The sequence below is a fragment of the Meleagris gallopavo genome, chromosome 12 (assembly GCF_905368555.1).
Source record: "Meleagris gallopavo chromosome 12, MGAL_WU_HG_1.1, whole genome shotgun sequence".
NCBI lineage: Eukaryota > Metazoa > Chordata > Aves > Galliformes > Phasianidae > Meleagris > Meleagris gallopavo.
In genome coordinates this window covers 8,519,161-8,541,682 of record NC_139415.1, presented here as the reverse complement: position 1 = coordinate 8,541,682, position 22,522 = coordinate 8,519,161, and the positions used below count along the sequence as shown (strand labels likewise).

The 22,522-nt window shown below is 38.4% G+C and overlaps 1 protein-coding gene across 14 annotated transcripts; it reads right to left on the bottom strand.

Moving 5' to 3' along the window:
• Window positions 1-627: 627 nt before the first annotated feature.
• AP4E1 (adaptor related protein complex 4 subunit epsilon 1) lies at window positions 628-19,146 on the bottom strand. Of its 14 annotated transcripts, none has more exons than XM_085233567.1 (21): window positions 18,918-19,146; window positions 18,387-18,458; window positions 17,803-17,926; window positions 15,560-15,633; window positions 14,100-14,221; window positions 13,090-13,249; window positions 12,445-12,611; window positions 11,835-11,908; window positions 10,624-10,746; window positions 10,429-10,538; window positions 10,019-10,158; window positions 9,295-9,407; window positions 9,053-9,171; window positions 7,386-7,688; window positions 6,702-6,816; window positions 5,709-5,844; window positions 5,059-5,314; window positions 4,082-4,642; window positions 3,520-3,704; window positions 2,947-3,104; window positions 628-2,616 (listed from the first exon to the last, which is right to left on the bottom strand). In XM_085233567.1, the coding sequence occupies exons 1-21, from the start codon at window positions 19,077-19,079 to the stop codon at window positions 2,456-2,458; spliced, it is 3,435 nt and encodes a 1,144-aa protein (XP_085089693.1). In that variant the 5' UTR covers window positions 19,080-19,146; the 3' UTR covers window positions 628-2,455. The 14 variants fall into 14 exon arrangements, with proteins under 14 accessions (XP_085089693.1, XP_085089695.1, XP_019474920.2 ...); XM_085233569.1 differs by having other exon boundaries at window positions 18,835-19,061; XM_085233568.1 differs by having other exon boundaries at window positions 2,471-2,616; window positions 2,937-3,104.
• Between the last annotated feature and the right edge of the window lie 3,376 nt (window positions 19,147-22,522).

Sequence of the window (22,522 nt, the reverse complement as noted above, 5' to 3'; positions counted from 1 at the left end):
TTTGGGAACAGGAGAAGCTAATAAAAATACAGATCCCATATAACTTCTCTGCCAACTCCAAATATGCTCTGAACTCTAAGATGCCTGCAGCACACCACAGTGAAACAGTGAAGCCCCCTGGTACCTCGGGTTCTCCAAAATGCTGTTAATCCACCTGTTCAGAAAGTCAATACACTCAGAGCATCCACCCGTTGTCCTTGAAAGTAAAATTCTTCATGCTAATTAGATCACACGCTCAGTTCCTTCTAGCCCACTTCTACACATCTTATTTCACTTTCCCAGAAATCACATTAATCCTTCAAGATCCATTAAGTCACAAAGAAAGGAAACCAAGTCACACACAATCCCTAAGTAAAAAATCCCTGCATTTTTCACACCTACCGTCATTAAATTCCAGACCAGAATTGGACTGCATCACTGCTTTGCCAAGTCATGCACTGGGGGTGAAGGTTAAGACTAGAAAATACCACTTCAGCTATGAACAAGGCTTCACACCGCTGCATTCTGGTGGTATTTGCAGGGCACCAAACAAACTGATTACTCCTTAATTAAACTACAAGAAACATAAAGACTGTGAGGGATTAAGAAAATTATTAGCTGGGCATTCTGGAAATAAAGACTAATACGTACAAATTCTGCAAAACCCTTTATGTGATATAAGCATAATTCTCTTCGAACTGCGTATTTATAGCTTACCATACATTATCATACAGTGGAAAAGGTCAGGGAGCATTTACACGAGTTATAGAAGGCATTGCTTTTTCTCTTTTTTAAACACTAGAGCAAACAACTGAAATGCTGAAATGGCTTAAATGCATAGGCCAAAAACATACTTTCATTACACTTCACATAATTAGAAAAGTCCAACAGCATAACAGAAGTCAGATTTACCAGCAGAAAAATCATTTGCTGGAGATTATCCCACTATCAATCCATGTTCATCTATATAAACTTTCTTGAAGTGACAAGTAAACATTAAAGTATGCAGAACATTAAATATATTTACAGGTTCAGTGCACTTAAATTGCTCAACAAGGTACTGAAACAGCAATAGAAAAGGAAAGGAGCTTCGCTTGTGACAATACAAGCAACATGACTTAAAAAAAAAGAATTAGCACATTAACATTGTTATGGTGATTTCACAAACATTTACCAAAACACAGCAAACAGTGCTTTATTTTCCTCTCCAACCAGTGCTTATTGGGTAAGAATCAACAGAACTAGAAGTTAAAACTTCCTTGTTAATATTCAATTTCATATTAACATTCATGAAAAAGAGAATCCTACCATAGATACCATTTACACTACGTCTGAACCATCTGGACAATTTTCATGTTCTTAAATAAAACCACAGGAATATATATAATTTTTAAAGTATTAAAGATTTCATATATTGTCTAAATTGAGAATGTTGGGTTTTCAAGGCTGTGAAGTTATTACCGGAAGAAGAGACAATCCAAACACATTCATCATAAACACTGGACCAACTCAGAGCTCATATGCCTTACTGCAGCTCCTGGGCATGCACACACAGTACAGCCACATCTGTCATATTCAAGCTATTCATAATTAGAAAATGTAAATGAAGTTTTCATCACATGAATTTTCTTGGACAGAGAATCTAGCCAGATTAAATATAAGGTGTCTGAAAGGCACCTCCATGATCTCAGACTTGATCCATATGAAACATCTCAGACGTGGCTCAAACACTGGGAGTGCTGCTGACCCCTAAGGGAAGGGAACTGGACTGAAACATGAACAAAGAACTGCAGACAGGAAGTAACCTGAAGAGTCTTAGATCCCATCCCATAAGATGCTTTCAATTTCACATGCCTGTCTCCTACCAAGATCCTACTAAGATGTTACCACTTACATACTTCAGTGCTAAGCCAAGATCATGGCAGGTGCATACTCGTTAAAAACTTTCATTTTTAAAATACTTAATAGCTTTTGTTACTACATAGGTTATTCTATACAACCACCAATGTGGGTCTCGTTGCCACCAGCAGTGTTTAAAAAACAATTTTAGAAAAATTTGAGATCATCAAATGAACCTGGCAAGTGTTCAAGTTTGAGTGCATAAAAGAGATCTGTTTGCTTTAAAATCAGATTTAGGTAATTGCTACAAAGAATGACTGCTGACACCTACAAAAGCTGCATAATGAAAATAAGTACTTTCAGTCATTTACAACAGAAGAAATATACATTTCACTTGAACAGATAACAGTACTTTATGGATTATTTGGTAGTCACTGTACAGTCCTGAGCATGTTTTTGCAGGCATATTTTAAGTCGTCCTTCCCTCTCAAGTCCAAGACTAGTGCCAGTTGGAAGAAAGTTGTGAATACTTCTGAGAAGCATACTTTAAATTCACTTTGGTAATTACCAGTGTAACTCTATAAATCTTTCACTTCCTTTTCACACCCCAAATAGATTAAGGCAGGTACTGTAGTTATCAGGATTCTTCCATCACCTTTTGACACTGATAGAGCAAACCATCTGGAAGGGCAGAACAAGGTGATCTGAACCACAAAGCCAGCATCCCTGAGTGAGTACGACAGTGCAGCAGACATGGCACAGATGGAAGCAGCTGGCATGCCAGTATTCCCTCATTACCTTAAAATAACAGAAGCCACAGGAAAAAAAGAAGTGAAGTAACAATTAGATAAAGCTATAGTATCATTCACAAACCTCTGATTTTTTTCCCCACAAACATTTATATCCTTTCCTTCGGTATGCTTACAAGTTTGCCCCCTTATAAAACGTACTGTTTGTTGTACAGCAACCTTTGCACAGAGCCGAGTAAGGCCAATAAAATCCTTATATGTCCCTGTGTTTACCATGCTCCCAGATGTTCAGTTTTGAAGTGTAAGGTACCTGTTTCCACGTATTTATTTCTCTAGAAAAATAAGTTAGTAAGCAATCTTACAGCATACCTTCACTCACCTATAATATCAACAATGTGGAGTTTCAGCTTTTGATGCAGTACACTCAGAGCTGCTGAGAAGGAATCCTGAGAAGATGGCATTTTAATATTCTGTTTCACATCATTGGAAAGAGACAACCACAGCTTCCCAAAGTCTTCTGTAGTCATTTCCATTGGCCTAAAGTTCACCACAGATCACAGTAAGATAAGATACATTAATCAGAATAAATCTGGTCTCCTAGAAGAGATTCTATATACAAAACTTTCTGAATACAGCAAGCATCATACTAGTGCAGAGTAGTTTAAGTAAACCCCTGCTCTTCACAACTTATCATTTGAAAGTTTCTGCATCTTGCTTTGGGTTTCTAAATTAAAATACAGATTCTATTTATGCAAAAGATCTCCCTAGTTTTGTTGTTTGTTTTTTAAGCATGAAATTAACAAATTACTATTATTAAAAGTAAGTCCAATTACATTAAAACCAGTCAACTCAAGATGAAGCCTTGTGCTTTCATAATCAATACTTAAGACAATCCTGCACTGTCTTGTATTCAATTGAATATACACATCTTTAAAACTGCAGTTTTGCTTACCTGATGAAATCCAGCAATGATAAAGGTATTGAAAATTCAAGGTGAGTTTCCATTTCTGATTGGTAATTAACAAAGCCAGAAATAACTCCCTGTGTACAGACTTTGTCCATCCACACACCTCTCTGACAACATTCCATGCTCTGAGATTCAATCACAGAAAACTGACAGGCAGGGCTCTCCAAAATCTGCATCATTTTTTAAAAGAAACAGTATCTTAGTATCACTGATCAGACTTGCATTCTCTTTCAAACTAAAGGAATAAAGTGAATTCAGAAATGAAAATTCATACATATTTCTTACAGAGGCAAGCAGCAGGAAATCAAATGAAGATGAATAAGAAAAATGAGATGTTACATTTACATATCAACTGACATTTTAAGTTTAGTACGGAGATTTGTCATTACCTTTTAGGAGAAGCCTAATAGTCATATCACAGGCTTGAAGGAAATGCTTAGAAAAAAAAAAAAGAATGCCTACTATATTGAACTAAATATGACAAACTAAAATGCAAATGAAACAAAAACTTCCAAGTAAATTTGAAATATAATGGAAAGTTTCTTACCTGAAAATGTTCTTCTTTTTCAAACACTACATTCACAGCCTTAAGTGCAGAAGTGTTTTTATTTGAAACAAATACAACGAGCAGCAAAGAGTCATCTTTCCACACTTTACATAAATAGAGAGTTAAGGCATCACTCTGACAAAGTTCTGCTACTTCAGAGTGAGGGAGTTCTTCCAGTTCTTCTGCTAAGGAAGGGAGCAACACTGTTTTATTGGCATTTTCACATTGAGAACTTGGAGAAGGCTGAAGAATTTCAATATTACTATCAGCAAATAAAGACAATGGGGACAGTCTACTATCTGAAAGCTTGTCATCCAGGCCATGCTTTTTTACAGACTGAAGTGTTTCTTCCACAGTATCTGCAGAACAAAGGGAAGGTTTTCTTAACATTGTGTGTTTATCTCCATCACAGACTTCTTTAGTAACAGATACAGTATCAAGTAAGGGACCAAAATCTGATGCAGCTCTATTTTGCATATCCAATGCCTCCTCATTACTTTGGGCTTCATCTATCTTTGATTTTCTTTTGAACTTCTGAGTAGATAAATCCACTTTCCCCATCTGAAAAGTAAGAAGGAAAACTGAATATGGAAGGAACTTCTACCAATAAGCTCTGTAAATGTTAACACCAAAACAGAAGGAGCAAGGACAAGTAACAACCAACAAAATTAATCAAAGAACAGCTCTTATGGAAGTGTAACAAACTGGTAACAAAAGCTGAAGCACAGTAGGTAAGAAGAAGGAAGTTCTACTGAATGGGATCTACTCTTGAAATTGCTTGATCAATATCCAATCTGTTTCATGCTTAACAAATGATCAGATTACAGTGGTAACTTCCAATAGTTTTCCAATGTCTTGGTGTCATCTTTCTAGTTCTAGAAGTGTCCATTTGATCTCCATTTCCATGTAAGTATTTCTAATTGTAAATAAGGTTATATACAAACTTCTAACTGCCAAGTCACAGAAGAACCACTTACCAGACTGACACCAGCATTTGATCCCAGCCCAACAAACAATGTTGATGCTAGCTGCTGCTTTTCTTTTTCCTCCTCAGAGAGGCTGGAAACTTGATCAGACTGTGATACGGGACATTCAGCCACCCGTCCTGCTAGTAAGCTGCTACAAGACACAGTCTGTGGCTCATCTTCTCTCCCTACTTTGCTTTCTTTTTTTGGAAGATAGCCTTCTTTGCCCCAGAGCTTCCTTACTCCCTCCAGTTTCAGAGTATTTGTCCTAAAAGAGGGGAAAAAAAACAAACAAGATAAGCTATGTGAACATCGTGTTCATAAAAGCATGCTAACACTCTGCTTTAAACACCATTTGCCATTTTGGCACTTTAATTTACATAGTGAATAATGGAGTACAAGGGAATGCTTTCCAATCTGTGGAAGTTCTGTGTTAATAATGTTATTCACCACCTTACAGCACCCTGCAAACACATATTCAAGCTATACTGCAAACTCTATACCTGCAGCCTCCAGGTCATCTTTATAACATATTTGAATAGCAATTTAAAAGTGAACACAAGTAATATGGAGTCTTTCTTTCCAGGAGTCCCTAAGTATGTTCAGATGATTCTACTCCAGATTCTTTAAAAATAATATAAGTTAAAAACAAATTAACTCACTCTTTATGCCCCATCTCAGCACTGTTACCAGACGTATCAGAACCAAATGATAAGCCAGTGGGGGACTGTCTACCAGCCATACCAGCCGAGGACACACTTGAAGCAAAGGACAATCCATAAGGTTCAAAATTCAGAGCTGCAATACAGACAATCTTTTAGAATTACAGTAAAGGCTCAAACAAGTAGGAAGGAACTCTTTCTGAAAAGAAATCAATATGCTGTACTACAACACTTCTCATGCTATCCTAGTCAGGATCCTATCCTCATTAAAAACAAATTTTTCCACTGAAGTTTCATTTAGACATGAGACATGAACAGTATAAATGACTTTATAGAGTATCACTAAAATATCTGCCAATTCTTAATATCTGCAGAGCAAAATACTGCATCAGATCTATGCTGTTCTGTTTGCTCATGCACCTACATAACACATTCTGAGTTCACAGCAACATGTCCATATACCACCATCTGCTTTACAAATATTCTTGACATTTTGGGCTACAAATTTATTTTCAACAAGACAGGCAAATCAGGATTCAGGCCACTCACCTTATCTACGCTTTCTGAAACAAAATGTAGTTTGAGTAACTACTAAAAATTGTCTTGGACAGTCCTTTAACATAAAACAGTCATTGTCAGGCAAGAAGCAGAGCACAGAACCTCCACTACAGCCCTGAAGCTATACAGGGTATAGCTCCTTTTTCTCACTTCCACTCAGTCTTATGCTTTCCTCTTCCCAAAAAGGAGGGCGGAAGTGCTGGAGATCTGAGAAGAGGTCTCCCGACGCAGGAGGAGACAGAGCTAATAAAATGTTTGTTCAATCTTGCTTTTTTTTTTTTTTTTTAAATATGGATGTTGCTTTTCAAAGACCTTGTGTCATATTCAGATTCAAACACAAACACCACATAAAAATTAGTTACCAAAAAAAAAAAAAAAAACCAACTTCAAATTAATAAATTTCACTAGACTGTGAAATGGATGTTCTGTAGTCACCTTTTTCCTGAGAAAGTTTTTCCTCTTGTCTCTGGTGATGGGGCTTGTATGGTGCTGCACCCCGGCCAAGTCCCTCAGCCACAAACTCATCCAGAAAAGATAAGGAAGCATCTACCTACAAAGAATTAAGGAAAATGAGAAAGTAACTAATACATTTTCTATATATTCTGATATTATCAGAATATTTTGTTTTACCAGCAAGATTAGGATCTTTTGTCTCCCATATCTACCAGTAAAGCTGCTGTATTCCTCTCATCCATTAAAATGGTTTTACATACAGAAATTGTTATTCAAGTATATCGAAACAAATTTTGAGCTAGAGATTTGTAACTTAAATCAATTCCTCCAATATTGACTTTTTAATATAAAAAAAAGCAGAGTGGATGTTTCCCAAAGCAGTGGATTCTACAATTATATGAAAATACTAAAGGAAAAAAAACCTCAAGAATACCATCCATAGTTTTGTTAAAGCTACTTCAGCTTACCGAGTACCATGGCACTTTATCATAAACATAGGGATGTGCCATATCTGAAAAAGTGTTTCTCAAAACTCACTTTAAGCAGACTAAAGACTGGCACCAGTCAGAATTATCAAACAATTCATTCTGAAAATGGCTTTTAGCAAAATATTTAACTTCTCAGAACTACAGGAAGGTTCAAGAACACACACTGCAGACTTCTTACCACCATGTCATTACAACTAGCATCAAATGGAAGCAAGCCCTTCATCAATACTTTGTCTTCACACAAATGCTTCAATTCAAAAGTATGTTGTCTCATGCAGGTATCTAGAGAGCTACTGAATTCCTGGATTAACTTGTCAACTGTTTTAGAAAAAGAGGCACACGATGCTATCTTGGTGACTGCAGCCATAATCCATGCTTTAGTTTCAGAGGTAACAAAAGTCTTCTTCAGTAAGTTGTGCAGCCTTGTCAAAATAATTTCTGGATCAACATCTGTAGCAAGGCTGGAATATTCCCCCAAAACCTATGCACAAGCAACAGAGAAAATACACAGTCACACACAGCAGTGCTTTCAGTTTTAAAATTAGTGTGTAGTGTCAAATAGTAACAAAATTAAATGCATTCTGCAAACCATCAATGATGCTCAAGTAACTGTTGTGGTTTAACCTGGAAGGCAGCTGAGCACCACAGTCGTTTGCTCATCCCCAACTTCCCAGTGGGATGGAGAGAGAATTGGAAAATAAAGCAGAACTTGTGGGTTGAGATGAAATTATTTACTAAGATAGAGGAAAGGATAATTATTATGACAAATACATATACACACACAAAAAAAACACGTGTTGTAATTGCTCACCACCCTTCAATCAGTGCCCAGCTAGCCCATCAAGCAGTGGAAGAGAACAAGAGATGGACTCCCACCCCTTCAGAATTCCTTCTGCATGGTATCATATTGGATGGAACACCACTTTACCCAGTTTAATTCAGCTGTCCCAATTCTGTTCCCTCTCAGCTCCCTGAGCCATTTGCTAAGAATGGCTTTGACTCTGTACAACACTGCTTAGCAGCAGCTACAAACATCAGTTATCAACATTGTTTTTCTCCTAGAACCAAAACATAGCATCAGACCAGAACACTGAAGAAAAGAATTCCATCCAGCTGAAACTAAGATAGATCTTAAAAGGACCTTCTATGCAAATAAAATGAAGAGATCCTGTATGAGTAACATCTCTCTACTGGATTTGAGCTCCAACTTTTTTAATTTTTTCAGTTTAAAGCTGTTAACACTGACCAGCCAACTAGTAACTGGTACAATAGTCAGCACCACTGTGCTGGCTCCAACTGCTCCAAAATGCTGCTGGTTTGACTGATGCTGTATGAAGGTCATGACTGCTTGTAGTAATGTCAGAAAAATAATCTGAACATCCAACTGCATATCAAGAAGGCATTCCCAGCATTACTGCTGGAAGACTGCTCTATCAAAACTACACAATTAAACTACCTCCAAAGTGCTTCAACAAGACTTATTACTTTTCCAGCCTGGCAAATGCTTGAAATGATCTTGTTTCTCTCTGTAGATTCCAACTTGCTTTACAAAAATCAAAGAGCTGTTTGAAAAGAAAGCTACACATAGTAATTAAGACCTTACAAAAACACAATTTGCTTAAACCACAGCCTCTTCTTTGGATGGTAGTCACAGCTCAACTAGGTACTAAAAAAGCTGCACAACCAGCACAGTACTTGGGCAGTTACCTGCAAGGCTAAAACTGCATTTAACAGCCACAACTGGCCTAACTGACAAAGGTGGAAAAGCTTTCAGCACGCAGACAGGTTGATGCTGCTGCTAAACTCACAACTGCGTATTCAATTTTGACCATGCATCTACCTTACCCAACTCATGACTTGAAGGAACTTCTGCGGATAGAACACATTTTCCTCTTCAAGTAATGCTAAATAAGACCGCACTGCATATGTCCGCAGCTGTTTATCTTCTTTTCCATCATCAAATCCTGGAAAGGAAAAAAGCATACTTCACTTGTAACACAAATGCCACTTGCTACATCAAAGCACATTTTCAGGAAGCCAGATGATTAAATAACATGCATAATTCTTCAAGTCACGTGGTGATTTACCTTCAGCCAAAAGCCTCAGAAAGTTGTTAGGGATATCAGGATACAAAACATCACCTCCAACTGAAAACACTGCATTCATGGTTTGGATGAACCACTCGTTGTTAGGAGCATACGTGTCCACACGTTAAGGAATGAAGTGCTAAGGCCTAACTTCACTTCTTTTTAGTTTGCTAATCGCTACATTCTAAACTGTGAATGAATGAACAAATGGTAGTGTGAAAAAATGCTTTAATGAGGTTCACACAATAGAAAGAGACCCGTTCACAAGAATTTGATCTGGAAATCTGCTCTACAATACTTGAAGCTCACACTGGGCTCCATGCTAACTATCTGGCGTACTCTTTTTATTCTGTTCATCCAGCCTCACTTAATAAATGATACGTCAGCTCTTTTCAGCAGTTCTGCAGCTGTTTTACTAAAGAATAACAACTGTTGTTAAGTACTCAAGAAAGAGCAATGTTGTTTTCATATATATATAAATATATAATTTGAACAGCCTTTGCTAACTCTGGAGATTAAAAAACTTTCATTTCTGCCTGTCCTCAAATAAATCACAATGCACTTTACTGGATGGACACTTTCAACAGTACAGAAAAAAGAATACGCACACTTCTTTGTTTGCATTTTAAAGAGTGAAAAGCACAACTGTAACACTTCGTATTTCAAAAGATCATGAAAGATCCTTTGAAAGGTATCAAAAGGCTTCTGAAAAATAAAAGGATATTTCTCAGCTAGCTCTGCTATTTTGCCAGCTAAGGTGATGATAGCATATTCTTCCTTGGTTTCTTTTAAGTAGTCAAGCATCTTCTGAACAATGACAATCACATTATGTCCATTTGTAATTCTATAAAGAATTTCTAAAGTCTGAAAGAGAAAGCAAGATACATTTAATCAGCTCTAATGGCTCAAAACAGGAATCAGGCAAATGGAAACACTTCAGGATGATACCAGAGTGAGAGCAACTGTTTTGACTTAATGAGACTTAATTGAAACATTCTGCTTATCTACAAAGTCTGTCACTACTGTTCATAACTGTGCTCTCTCAATACCTGAGATATTATGTGCCTTTCACACTCTCCATTTTAGAGAACTTAATACCCACTCTAAAAGTAACTTAATTTGCAATTCACTGACCTCCCTTTTAATAATGGGATCAGGATGGTCCAGACATTCAATAATTGTCATCTGGTGCTCAAGTGCCAGATTAGGATCCTGCTGAATAACACAGGTCAGAGCCTTTAAACCTAGAATATAAGCAATTGAAAATTACCTAAGAGTATACACTAATACAACAAAATTAAAGAGTCTAATGAAATCCAATATCCTTACCTAAGTATTTCAAATTAATTTGGGGTGACAAAACAAATTTTCCAATGCACTTGGCAGCCTTTTCAAGTAATTCAGATTTGGGGTAAATTGTATAAATTGTTTGGACACATTCAAACAAGATGGCTAGGAGAAAAGAAACATAGTAAGTGGGTATTAAATAATTATATTATGCAAAATTAAACAAGCACACAAGTATACATGCTAGTATGATAGAACTATAAGACTGAACACTGTTCAGTTAATATTTTAAAGCAGTCTTATACCTTGCTACTGAAGCATCTACTTCTGAAGAGCTGAGTATCTACATTTTGGCTTTCAAGCAGATATTTTGTATACAAAAACATTTCCTTTTTGCAAACAAATGATGTCCTCAATGTATTCAATTCAATTGAAATTTGGAAATATACAGCTACCGCTGTGATAAGGCTTTAATTACACAGCCTAGCAGAACTACTCCTTTTGTTACCAGTCATTATCATAAAATGTGAAAGAACAAACCATGATTATTCTGGTTTGGGTGGTTTAAAACGCAGTACAGATAAATACTGCCACAAAAGTGCAGTAAAGCTTGGAATAAGAGAATTTGTCACAGCTCAATATAAAAAGGAATGAACTGAGAAGAACATAAAATAGAAAATTACATGGGGACCAGTTCTGTTGCAAGTTGACTTCATTTTTTGTTGCTGTTGTTCTTGTCTAACAGAAGCAATTAAACTGAATAAACTGAACAGAGACTTCCTCATGTATTACTGAAAGTTAGTACCACTCTCTAACTTCCCTTTTCAGTGGGAAAAGAACTTACATGATGCTTTAGAAAATAGAAGTAGGCATTACACCAGATCTACAGCTCTGGACCATGTTCCTTTTCAAAGTCATTTTTAAAACAAGCCTAAATTCTCCCTCTGTTCGATCAGCACAGGTTCTTTGGCAACATCCATGTGTCTTTACAAGATAAAATAACAGGATGGTTATTTTGGGGTTTTTTGGTCCTTAATATACTGTGAAACAGCTCTCAGTTGGGGCACTAGGATATCAGATGTGGACGCTTGGGGAGACACTGCTGTACAGAAATATATCACCTGTTTCACCATTCACTAGTCAGACACCTACGAACACAACTAGCTTTTCAGAAATGCTGCATATATATTTTAGCATGCATAAAATGCTCATTCGTTCAGCCTTCCCAAATACTGAGAAAGACTCTCACCTACCATATGTAATATTATGATTTATCTCTGCTCTTCTTAGAGACTCCTCCAAAACATCATACATCAGTTCACTTGTCCTGTTTAACAAGAAATATTTACAATTCTTATTTACAGCATGTAGTCTTAATTTCCAAGCACCCACATACCAATATTTAAAAAAAAAAACCTAATACAAATTATTCATATCCACAGATTCAATTTAACATGTTAGAGTTCTATAGCCCATCTCTAAATGACATCTAAACGTTTATGGCTTTCAGAAGAAACAACTACCATAAGAATAAAAGCATCTAAGCAGGAAAACACACCAACTAGGTACTCTTTTATGTGGTTTTTCACCATGTTGTTTGGTAACCCAGTAACAAAAACTCCAGCAAAAACATATCAGGCATATTCCATAACAATTAATTGCCTAGACTATTCCGAAGCTGAGAACCTAATTTTTCAATTTTGAAGGTAACTGCTCAGTGTATTGGTTAATAATAAAAATGTACAAGAAGTCCAACTCTAAAATCCTCTTATAAAAAAGGCAGAAAAGCAGTTCATGAGATAATGGTCACAGCTGTATTCTTTGCACTTTCAAAATACTAATTACAGAGAAAGAGCTGATTACCTTGGATCATCTTTTCCTAACAGCCCCAGTATTCTTAAAAGCTGAATTTGTAACCATGGTGCTGGCACGCTGTGATAATTGAAGTCAATAGGGAGCTTCCCTCCCACGACCTGCTTTAGGATGATTACAAAGCTCTCTGTCAAGTCTTTATACCCAGACGAGTTTTCCTGTGTAACAAAGAAATACAACAGAAATACTTTGAATATATCACCTCAAAAGCACAATAAGCACAATCTACAGACTGAATACAGTCAAAGTAGCCACCACTTCATTTCTTTAAATCCAACTTCTACACTCTTCCCACAGCATCTCTTCTCTTTAAACCTATACTGGTTTCTTGTACATTTGCAAAAAATAGTGAATGTAACTTCAAAACAATGGGGAAAAAAACATACTGAATTCTTTAATGTTCTGTAGAAGATAAACTTCGTTGCCAACTAAGGATGCCAATGACACTGAAATACTTTGATATGCAAGAAGTGTTTGTCAAGCTGAGAGGAGAGCTAGTGCAAACATAACACATCCATCATCACTAAGTTAACTTTTCTAACAATAAGGAGTAACATCTTGCTACAAAACTACAGTACACTAAATGCTTAAAATAAAAGATACAGAAGTAGCTCCAAGAGACGATTCTTTGCCTACCTTAATCATTTCAAGATAAATATGCAAAGAAGCAGCCATGACTCCAACATCTCTGTCACATAAGGCTTTCCGGAACTTATCATGAATATGCTGTACTTGGTTAGGAGCAATGAGATAGAATTTATATAAAGCCTGAACAGCTTTTCTTCGGATAATTTCCCTGAAGAAAAACGAGATTTTTACAAATCAAAATTCAGATGTTGTGTATTTCAAGAACTTGACTCAGAAAAATAGAAAACTTACTTCTACAGCAAAGCAAAATTACAGGATCAGCCATCAGAACAGCGTGACATAGGGAGAGAGGGGAATCCATGCTTTACAGTTGTGTGACCGAATGACTGTAAATACCATCTAAGTGAAGAAGCGACACAGCTAACTTAAGAATTGAGTGCTGTCTAATGTCAGATTGACAATTCATCAAAGCAGCCACTAGATAAAACATGAAATTCACAACTACAAATCCACTGTGGTCACATGTGCAGCTCCAAAGAAAGTCTAGGAGTTACTGAGCGACTCTGCTGTTTCTTCAGCTTTCTAATTAGTACAACACTTATAATGTTTCATCTGCTGGGTATGGGGAATGAAAAACAACTCAAACAAATACAGGTTTTGGAACTCCTCAAATACTCTTCTACCAATAAAGCTTCAATAAAGAGTTTCATAGAAAAGAAACACCAGTGAAGTACTACAAGGATCCTCATCTGATTCTGTGTGTACTCTACAAATACATCTTCACTGACATATTCACCAGAAGGAGTCCAGCAGACAAGTTAAATTACATTGACCTATTCAAAGCAGTTATAAAAGAAATGAATACCTATACAGTACTCTGCAAAGAGTACAAATAATGAGATAAGAATACAAGAGAAAAATGGAGAGGAACCATTTCTGAAAGTAATGACTAAGAAGGTCAAATTAGAGAAAACAAACATCAGTTTACAAAAACTTCCTACAAAATTAAGTCATTCAACCTTACAAGGCCACGTGCAATTCTGTAAATGTATACGTACTTAGAATGCTGGAGCTTGTCTTCTATTAAGGGAAGAACAGCTGGAATCATCTCCCGTGGAAAGATCTGGCTGACAATGGTTAACGCCATGCTCACCTCTACTAGATTAGTGCTCTGTAAGTCCTATTGTAATCATTGAAATAAGACCATCATTTTTCATGTAGACTTTTAAGTTCTGTACAGACACACCCCACCTTTTGCCAGCAGGCTGCATCTAGCCCACTGCAGCAAGCAACCTGCTGGTGAGCAGCCTGCTGTCCGTTTGTGTTTGAGACATGTCAGCTCTCACTGAGCTAACCAAGCTCTTCTCTTCTTTCATACAGAAACAAGGAGCTCCTCACACTCACATTATGGAGCTACATTCATATTTTAAATGTACATGACTTCAACAGATCTACAATCAACATTTGCTTACTGAAACAGTCATCATTACGAAGCTATGCCAAGCTCCCACTTGAATCAGTGAGATGAGTCATACTTCATAGTGAAGTCAATAGTATTCTCTCCAGTGCCTTTCATCTAGCCCAAAGAATTTAAAAAGAGAATACTAGCAAGCCCAATTGTATTGGCAGTTACATATTTTTTATTATCTACACCCTCAGAAGAGAATGAAAATTCACAATCTGTCCCCAGTACAACTAAAACCAGAAGGTACAGCTCATTGTAACCTAACACCAAAAAAAAACCCACACCATACAAACACAGATGGAGTCACGAAATAAGATCAGAATCCCTTTTCAAAACAATTTAAACACAGTTAAGATGTCCAGCTCAAAGCACCATTCATTCGGGCTGTTTGCCACAGACAGTTTTGGTGCTCGTTTTGGTTTAGTTCCTCATGGACTCTCATTTCTCACTTCCTTCCACAACACCAGTTTCAAACTATATTTTTAAGGATTATAAAAGTTTTGTACCACAACAGTAAAAATGAGCACTATTTTCAGTCTACAATTGAGCTTAATGTAGCATAAAAGTAATCCTTACATAGAAAGTCAGAACTGATAACTGTGAGAGGTAGTGCTCTAATAGAAGACTATGAAACATCACTTTGTGATGGATTCTCAGTGTCACTCCAAAGCATATTTCCAAAAGAACTCTAAGAGAACTCAAAGAAGCTAACAGATACCTGCTGTCAGCTAAAAGCAAACTTTTACACTGAAATATGCATGCATAGTTCCTTTTAAAGTTTAGAGTATATACAAGCAGTATGTCTTATAAATGGATTTTATATGGTGTATCACCTGTTTACAATTTTTAAAATATGGCTTCAACAAAAGAGGCACTGAGATAAAACAAAAAAAGCTAGGAAAAACCACTTCAAATTCTGATATAACCAAAGAAACAGGAACTTTAAGAGCTTGAGATATAACTTATGAGTACGCAGCTGAGATACTGTATGACATAAATTAGGAAGAAGTGGTCCAAGGTTAGATTACCTCCAAACCTCCAAAAACACTGTACCTTCACAACTGTGTTCACAAGCAGAAGTAGCAGTTCATGATTTTCATGAAGAAATAAAGAAACTGCCAAGTAACCTATAAAAGAAAGCAGCCTCCATTACTACTCAATAAGTAAGTAATTTCAAGATAGAAAACTGAATCCTGTCTGTAATACAAGAAGAGTTAATGCAAATAATTTTAAAAATGAAAAAGCCATTGCTGGATGACAGTAGCTCATGTTTTAAATATCAGGACTTTCTTTTATTTCCAAGCAAACATTTTTAAGTTGCAACAAAGCTCAATAAATAATAGCCAAGAAACCACACCCTGTGAGAAATACAATACTGTTAAGAGCTAAAGAGCTCTTTAAAGAGCCAAGAACATCAGGAGAAAGCAATTCCTGGAAAGTGAATGTCTTCTCTGCTGACAAAATCACATTCCTACACTGCAAATGCACTTCCTCACATCTGTTTCTCCTTCTTCAAAAAATTAGAGTTTCAAATGTAATTCTGTACTCAGAGTTGAATATAAAATTATTTTCCTTTCCTATACCAAAACTCCCTTGTTACTTAACAATACCGAAGAAGAACTTGAAACTCTAGATAAGAAATGTGCCAGAAACCATTCCTTCAGAAAAATAAATTCTTCTTCATTTTAAACTAAAGGAGTAAAACCAGAGGCTTGAGGAGCGTGCCATTACTCAGAAATATAGTGCAACTATCTGTCTTAGGGATGGATCCTAGTCAGGAAGGGCTTGGTTCATTTAGAACTGGAAGATCAAAACTTTGGCCAAGTTGCACTGTCTGAACTATCAGATACCTGAATCTGTCTGCTTGTGAAACTACACTTGATCAGTTTAGCACACCTGCCGAAATTTATGTAGGCTAATGCAGGGAAAGAGAGTAATGTGTCTTGATTGGATCAGCTGACAACAACTCTAATAAAGACTTTGGCATATGGCAACAAGAACAGATAAGATCAACCTTATGTATCACATTTAACTGCAGGATAAAATAAACATCCAACCCACATACACTCTCAATAACATCTTATTATCAGATCAGAGCTTAAGAGCTCTTTGTGCCTGGAGAACTTTAAGACACCTTTATTAAAAAACACGGCTTCACCAAAAACTTCTTAAATGAAGCTCTAGTATGGAAAGGTCTCAAACTGATTCATAATAAGACACACCAGTTCTTGACACTTACAGAGGTCATATAAAGTTTTCTTCAAATCAGCTTACCACCTGCCCTCCCAGGTTTGGTGAAGATTAACTTTCTTAATCACTACCAGAGCATCTGTGCACTGGCTTTCATTACTCAGGGAAAAAGCAACCTTAAATCATCACTCGTAAGGCATTTTCTCAGAAACTCCAACACTTGAGTGGATGATCCAGATGGAATTCAAACAAAGGATATCAAACAAGCATATCCCGCAAGACACTGCCTTCCTTCTGTGTATGCAGACATAGCATTGCTTGGAGTTAAACCATTTTCTCTGCAAACAAGAAGAAATGTCTTCACTAGGCAGTTGAATCAGCAACTGCAAGAAAATTCTCCAGACAAGACAGGCTGACTGCTACTTCAACAACATCTAATGGAAGAAGTTCTACAGCCAAACTGGCAGGGCAAGGAAATCACTCCCGGGAAGTTTCAAAGAAATCTGAAATAGCCTTTCAGATTTCCTCAAGAACTTGTGCACCTATATTCTAAGGATCTCCCAGTTTGACTCACTTCCTACACTGTTTCTAAACTAAAGAATACCATCGTCACCAAAACAGACAATAAAACACCTTACTGCCATCAGCAAAGAGGCCCCAAGCTCCTTATAAAAACTCTAAAAAGTGAACTGTAACTGAAATGCTGGGAAAGCAGTACCATGTTTGTGGAAACTGTGCCATTCACAGTTTCCCTCTTATTTTGTATTAGAATTCTCAAAAAAACAAAAGGCAGACACTGAGAGAAACTCCAACAGTTTGGAGTTGGTTTTTAGCCATATTTGTGGTAAATGATTTGTTTTTATTACTGCTGCAACTCAAAACACTGAAAGAACTGATGACTAAAAGTTATTTCTCTTGCCTCCTGCTCTCCAAACTTACAAACTAGAGACTTAGTTACTTTCAGAAAGAGGAGAGACTATGAAACAAGGCAACAAAGCCAAAAGAGTACTTTAAATAAGCTGTTTTTCTACACAAATTACAAATTCTTCTAAGAAATTTTAGCAATATGATTCGAAAACACGAAGGCTACAGCCATGTGCACATACCAACTCTTTTCTCCAAAAGATTCCCTTGCTGTGCAAGCTTGATTGCATGGATATATCCAAAGGAAGACTCATATCCCAACATTTCACAATAGATGAGCCTCACCATACATTCTTTCATCAGTCTCTAAAAGAACAAAAATAAATTATTGAAGATCTTCAGTCTTGCTTCATACTTCTCTTCACTGCTCTAACAAAGTGCAAGCCATCAATAGGAACATACAAACATTCCTGTAAGTTCCCTAACCCCTGATTATTTCTCATTTTTCCATTATGAACACACTTATATGACTCAACATTGATTTTTGAGCACAACAGTAAAACTCTCCAGATAACTCCCTCAAAGATGTTATCTAAATTAGTTACTGAGTTACCTGAAGTGTTAGACAATCTTATCATTATATATGAGGCAAAAGAACAAAATCACAGTGCCGTGACTGTTCAACCACACTGCAAACCCACTGACACTGGCGCTACTTCATGTCAACGACTGAGCAGCTGTACAGTAAAAAACCAGTCATTCCACAGGGCAATAAGAGCGAGGCTGGGGAAGCAGCAGGACAAAAGCAACCACTGGCAGAACTTACAAGCGGGGTGGTGGGGGCAGAAACCATTGCTTTCAAACTGGTTATTTCCTGCTGGATTAATTTTTCTTCCTCCTAGAAAAAAAAAAATTAAACTTGTCTTAATTCTGTGTAATTTTTTGAGACGAGATACGACCAAAAAAAAAACCAAAAAAACAACAAAAAAAAAGGACACATATTCACATAGTAGGACTCAATATTCTCAAAACCAACACGTATCTAATTCACGGCAGTAACGCCACACAACATGTTTCAGCCTCAGCTCTCATCACCCATATTCCTGCTCCCACACATCGTGCCCCCAAACAACAGCACGACGTCGGGCACTCGCTGCACCGAGTCACCAGCGGTTCCGCAGCCCTGGGCTCGGCGCACCGCCCGTTCCTCTCCCTGAGGCGCCCCCGGGGCGGTCCGGCGGGAGGGAGGCGAACAGCGCGACCCCCCGCCTCACCTCAGCGGCCCGCGGCGCTTCGGGCTCTCAGTGAGAGACAGAGGCCCGGCCCGCAGACCCCGGGGGGAGCAAGAGGCCCGTACATGCTTGGAGGTGAGCGCCGTGACGTTCCGGATGAGGCTCCCGAGCCGAGAGGAAGCCGACGGCCTGTGGGGGCCGCCCGCACCACCCGGCCCCGCGCCCGGCTCGTGCTGCCCCAGCAGCGCAGGCAGCGCGCCCAGGGTGCGCTCCACAACGTCGCTCATGGCAGCGCCGCCGCGACCCGCGAGACTCCGACGGGAAGCGAAGGGCGCGGCCCCGCCCACCTCAGCACGCACTTCCGGGGCGCCCGCAGTGGGACACCGCCGCCGGCCGGCAGGGGGCGCTGCGCCGGCCTCTGGGGCGGGAAGGGCGGTGGAAATGAGTAGCGGGGAGGCGGTCCGAGCTGCGGTCTGCTTTTGTGTCAGTGCCTCCCTAAAACGGGCGGGGAAGCAGCTGGAGCTGTCTTTCTCACAAGTAAAAACGGCTTCACTATTCCCAAAACGTGTCTGGTCAGAAAGTCATGCTGAAGTGAGAAGCCATACGATGGTTTCACGCCAGAAAAAAGCCACACGGGAACAAACGGAGCCCTTGTAAAGATACTGGAAGCTGGCATTTCCACGAGGCAAAGCTGAAATGCTGGCATTTTGTAAAGTTTTTCTCCTGTAAGCAGTGCATGGCTGAGGATATCCCTTCCCACCCAAACCCTTCTATTCATAGTGCAGACAGCGTGCAAAATACATGACTTACTGTTAGAAGTTACAGATATTCCTGATGCCTTGCAGAAAAATCACCCATAGATCTTCTCCATTTTGTTTTCTTTTAGGCAATAGAGTACTTGAACCATCATTTGCCACAATATGAGATAAAGCAGAGAAAGCACATCCACTGAAGTATGGAAATGTTACCATCTTGGCAAGGTGGGCTGGCAGTCCTTGTTGCTTTTTCTTCTTTCATCTCCTTTCTGTTTTCATCAGCTAGATGGAAAGCCTGGAAGTGTGGTTATAAAACAACAGTAAAAATAGCACTGAGCAGCTGCATTTCAGCTATTTCTCAAGGCTCTGTATCAACTGTGTTCACCACAATAAAAACATTCTAACTGCCGTTCCTGTAAGTTCTCCTTGGCATCTGACAGGCAAGTAGTATTCTTTCCGGCTCATGAATCATTACTGGAAATAAATAGATCTAGAGTAGAAAATGGGTTGGTTCCGCTTGAGCCAAAATAGAATCTGAAAAATAGAAGAGCTTATGTGCTTCACTGGATTTTCTCTGCACTGTGGAGTGTGTAACAGTACGTGATGTAAATGATGCCAAACAAAAACAGAGATATAGCGAGAGCTAAAGACTGTCATTTTTCTGTCATTTAACTTGTCATTTTTCTATGACGATTGAATGCATTCTCTTGTAATTAGCAGCGATCATTTGCTGTCACATGCTGTACAAGCTCACCAAGGCACTAGCAAGTAGTCAAATATGCAAATGTAGAGCATGGCATTGCAGATGCGCTCAGTGCTTGCCTGTCTGAGTGCACCTCTACGCACCGTCTGTGTTGCCTGGCTGAAGCGGAAATGATTAGTGAGTGTCTCAAGTCTTAGGCTTGGCTTCGATGAAAGCAGATTTGGAATTCCTTTCTCTACCCCACTGTCACTCCCAGCTACTGCAGAGTTCTGCACTGGTTCTTGTTAGAGAGGCTCAGCGAAGCAGAAGGTGATTCAGCTCTAAGATTGTAGAATTGGGAAATGACGTAGAAAAAAAAATTCTATGTTGTGGAAATAGAAATAGAAACATTTATCTTATAAACAGAAGTGTATAATGTAAAACATGCACTGGGATGCATTTGGACATATCACTATAGACAAAAAGCCAAATGTAGACATATGACACAAATAGGTATATTTTTAACCAACTAGTTTTTTGCAGTATTATCATCAACTAGAGTTCCTTTTCTGATCTCATGTATTTACAGCTATCTTGATTGCTGTATATTTAAAGTACATTTACTGGTATTTGGTATTGCATGGTGATGTTTCTCTGAATGACTAAAGGTTTATGGTCCTATAAATGGATGTGTATTTTCAATGTATTGTGGGAAATGTTGGAAGTGGGATAGAAATAAATGTCAGAAAGAGTAAACAAAGAGGAAGTACTTGTTTAAAAAAAAAACTTTTGAGAACATGGGTAGGCAATGAACTATTGAATTAATACAAAACTGAGATAGAAAGTCAAACCACATTAAAGTAAGAAATGATGTTTTCATTTTTCAGTTATATTCTGAACTTTCAGGATTTCTGTTGATGTGTATATATATATGCTGAAGATGGCAGAGTAGGAAGACAACACTTTCTTCTGGAATCTGCTTGTTTTCTGTGCTCCTAACAGGAGGAAAAAGAATCGGTTTAATATAATAATTTTCCCCGTAAGTTGTCAGGCAATGTGTAAACTAGGCTTTTTTTTTCAAATTATTTTTACATAAAACCATGCTTGAAATGTTTTTATCTAAAATACCCTTTATTTCTAACTCTGGAACAACTTCACAGAAAGGAGCCATACTACAGTTGAGGATTGCAAGTTACTACTGAAAGTTATTTTCTTTCCTCTGAATCTGTGGATCATCAATTTAATGAAGCAATCCTGACATAATCTAGATCATCAGATCTTGCCAGTGTTTAATGTAAACAATATGGAAAGACATGAGTATTAAGTATAGTGGTTGCTAGCAGGAAAATAAAGGAATTGCAATGTTTTCCAGGTTTTTTTTTGTGTTGTTTTTGTTTGTTTGTTTGTTTCGGTACAACTACTGGTCATTCTCCTAACTGTTGTTTTTCCCAGCTTATACTATAATAATATTATAAGAGATTGAATGGTCTTGGATTCCAGTTATATGTGCACTGATCCCCTTCATGTTTTCACATAGCCAGTTCTAGCTATTTTTTAGCAGTCACCACTAAGTACTGTGGTACTCCGAGATTCCTCAGTTAAAATGTTTTCAGCTGACCCCTGCATGTCTGCCTTTATGACTACAAAGTGAAAAGATCTTTTTTAAAGAAAGACTGCCGTTGTTTATCTTGCATGCTGGAAGCAGATCCTGCGGTTCTGAAAAGCACTGCTGTGATCCTTTGTTCTTCTGTAAAATGGGAAAATGTCTTCCCCAGGTCTCTGGGGATTTGCTGCTCCTCTGTGCCTCAGAGGGATACATTTTCATTTATGGAAATGTTCAGAATTAGCCTATGTGCTTATTGCCGTCTGTGCTTTTTTAATTCTAAATTTGATAGAACTAGATGTGCTACATTTAAACTTCTGATGTTGTCTTTGTAGTGAAGATCCGTTGATGGCTGTGCCTTTTCTCTGCCGCTGAGCCCTTGGAAAGGGTTGCTATGTATGTGATTCCTTGGCCTTCAGCACAGGACCAGGTTTCCCTTTCATGGTTTGCAGCTCAGCGTTTCCCGTTTGACACATCAAAGCCTCCGCATCTCTGTGGCCCAGCTGGTCGGGTTTGCCCGTGGCCTGTTCCGAAGCCTTCAACTGTCCAAAAGGCGGGCAGGGCAGGGCAGGGCACGCCACCCCATTCTCTGGCTCGCGTACCCCGGTGTTGGGCACGCCGCCCCATTCGGAGGCCTCTAACCCCGCGCCGGCAGCGGGCAGGGGCGGCCAGTGACTGCGGCTGCCGCCC

Coding starts and splice junctions, on each gene's coding strand:
- AP4E1 (XM_085233567.1), bottom strand. CDS start 19,079: ATGAGCGACGTTGTGGAGCGCACCCTGGGCGCGCTGCCTGCGCTGCTG. Junction 6,817..7,385: donor CTAGTTGTAATGACATGGTG/GTAAGAAGTCTG, acceptor AATTCTTTGTAG/GTAGATGCTTCCTTATCTTT. Junction 5,315..5,708: donor GCTGAGATGGGGCATAAAGA/GTGAGTTAATTT, acceptor CCCCTCTTTTAG/GACAAATACTCTGAAACTGG.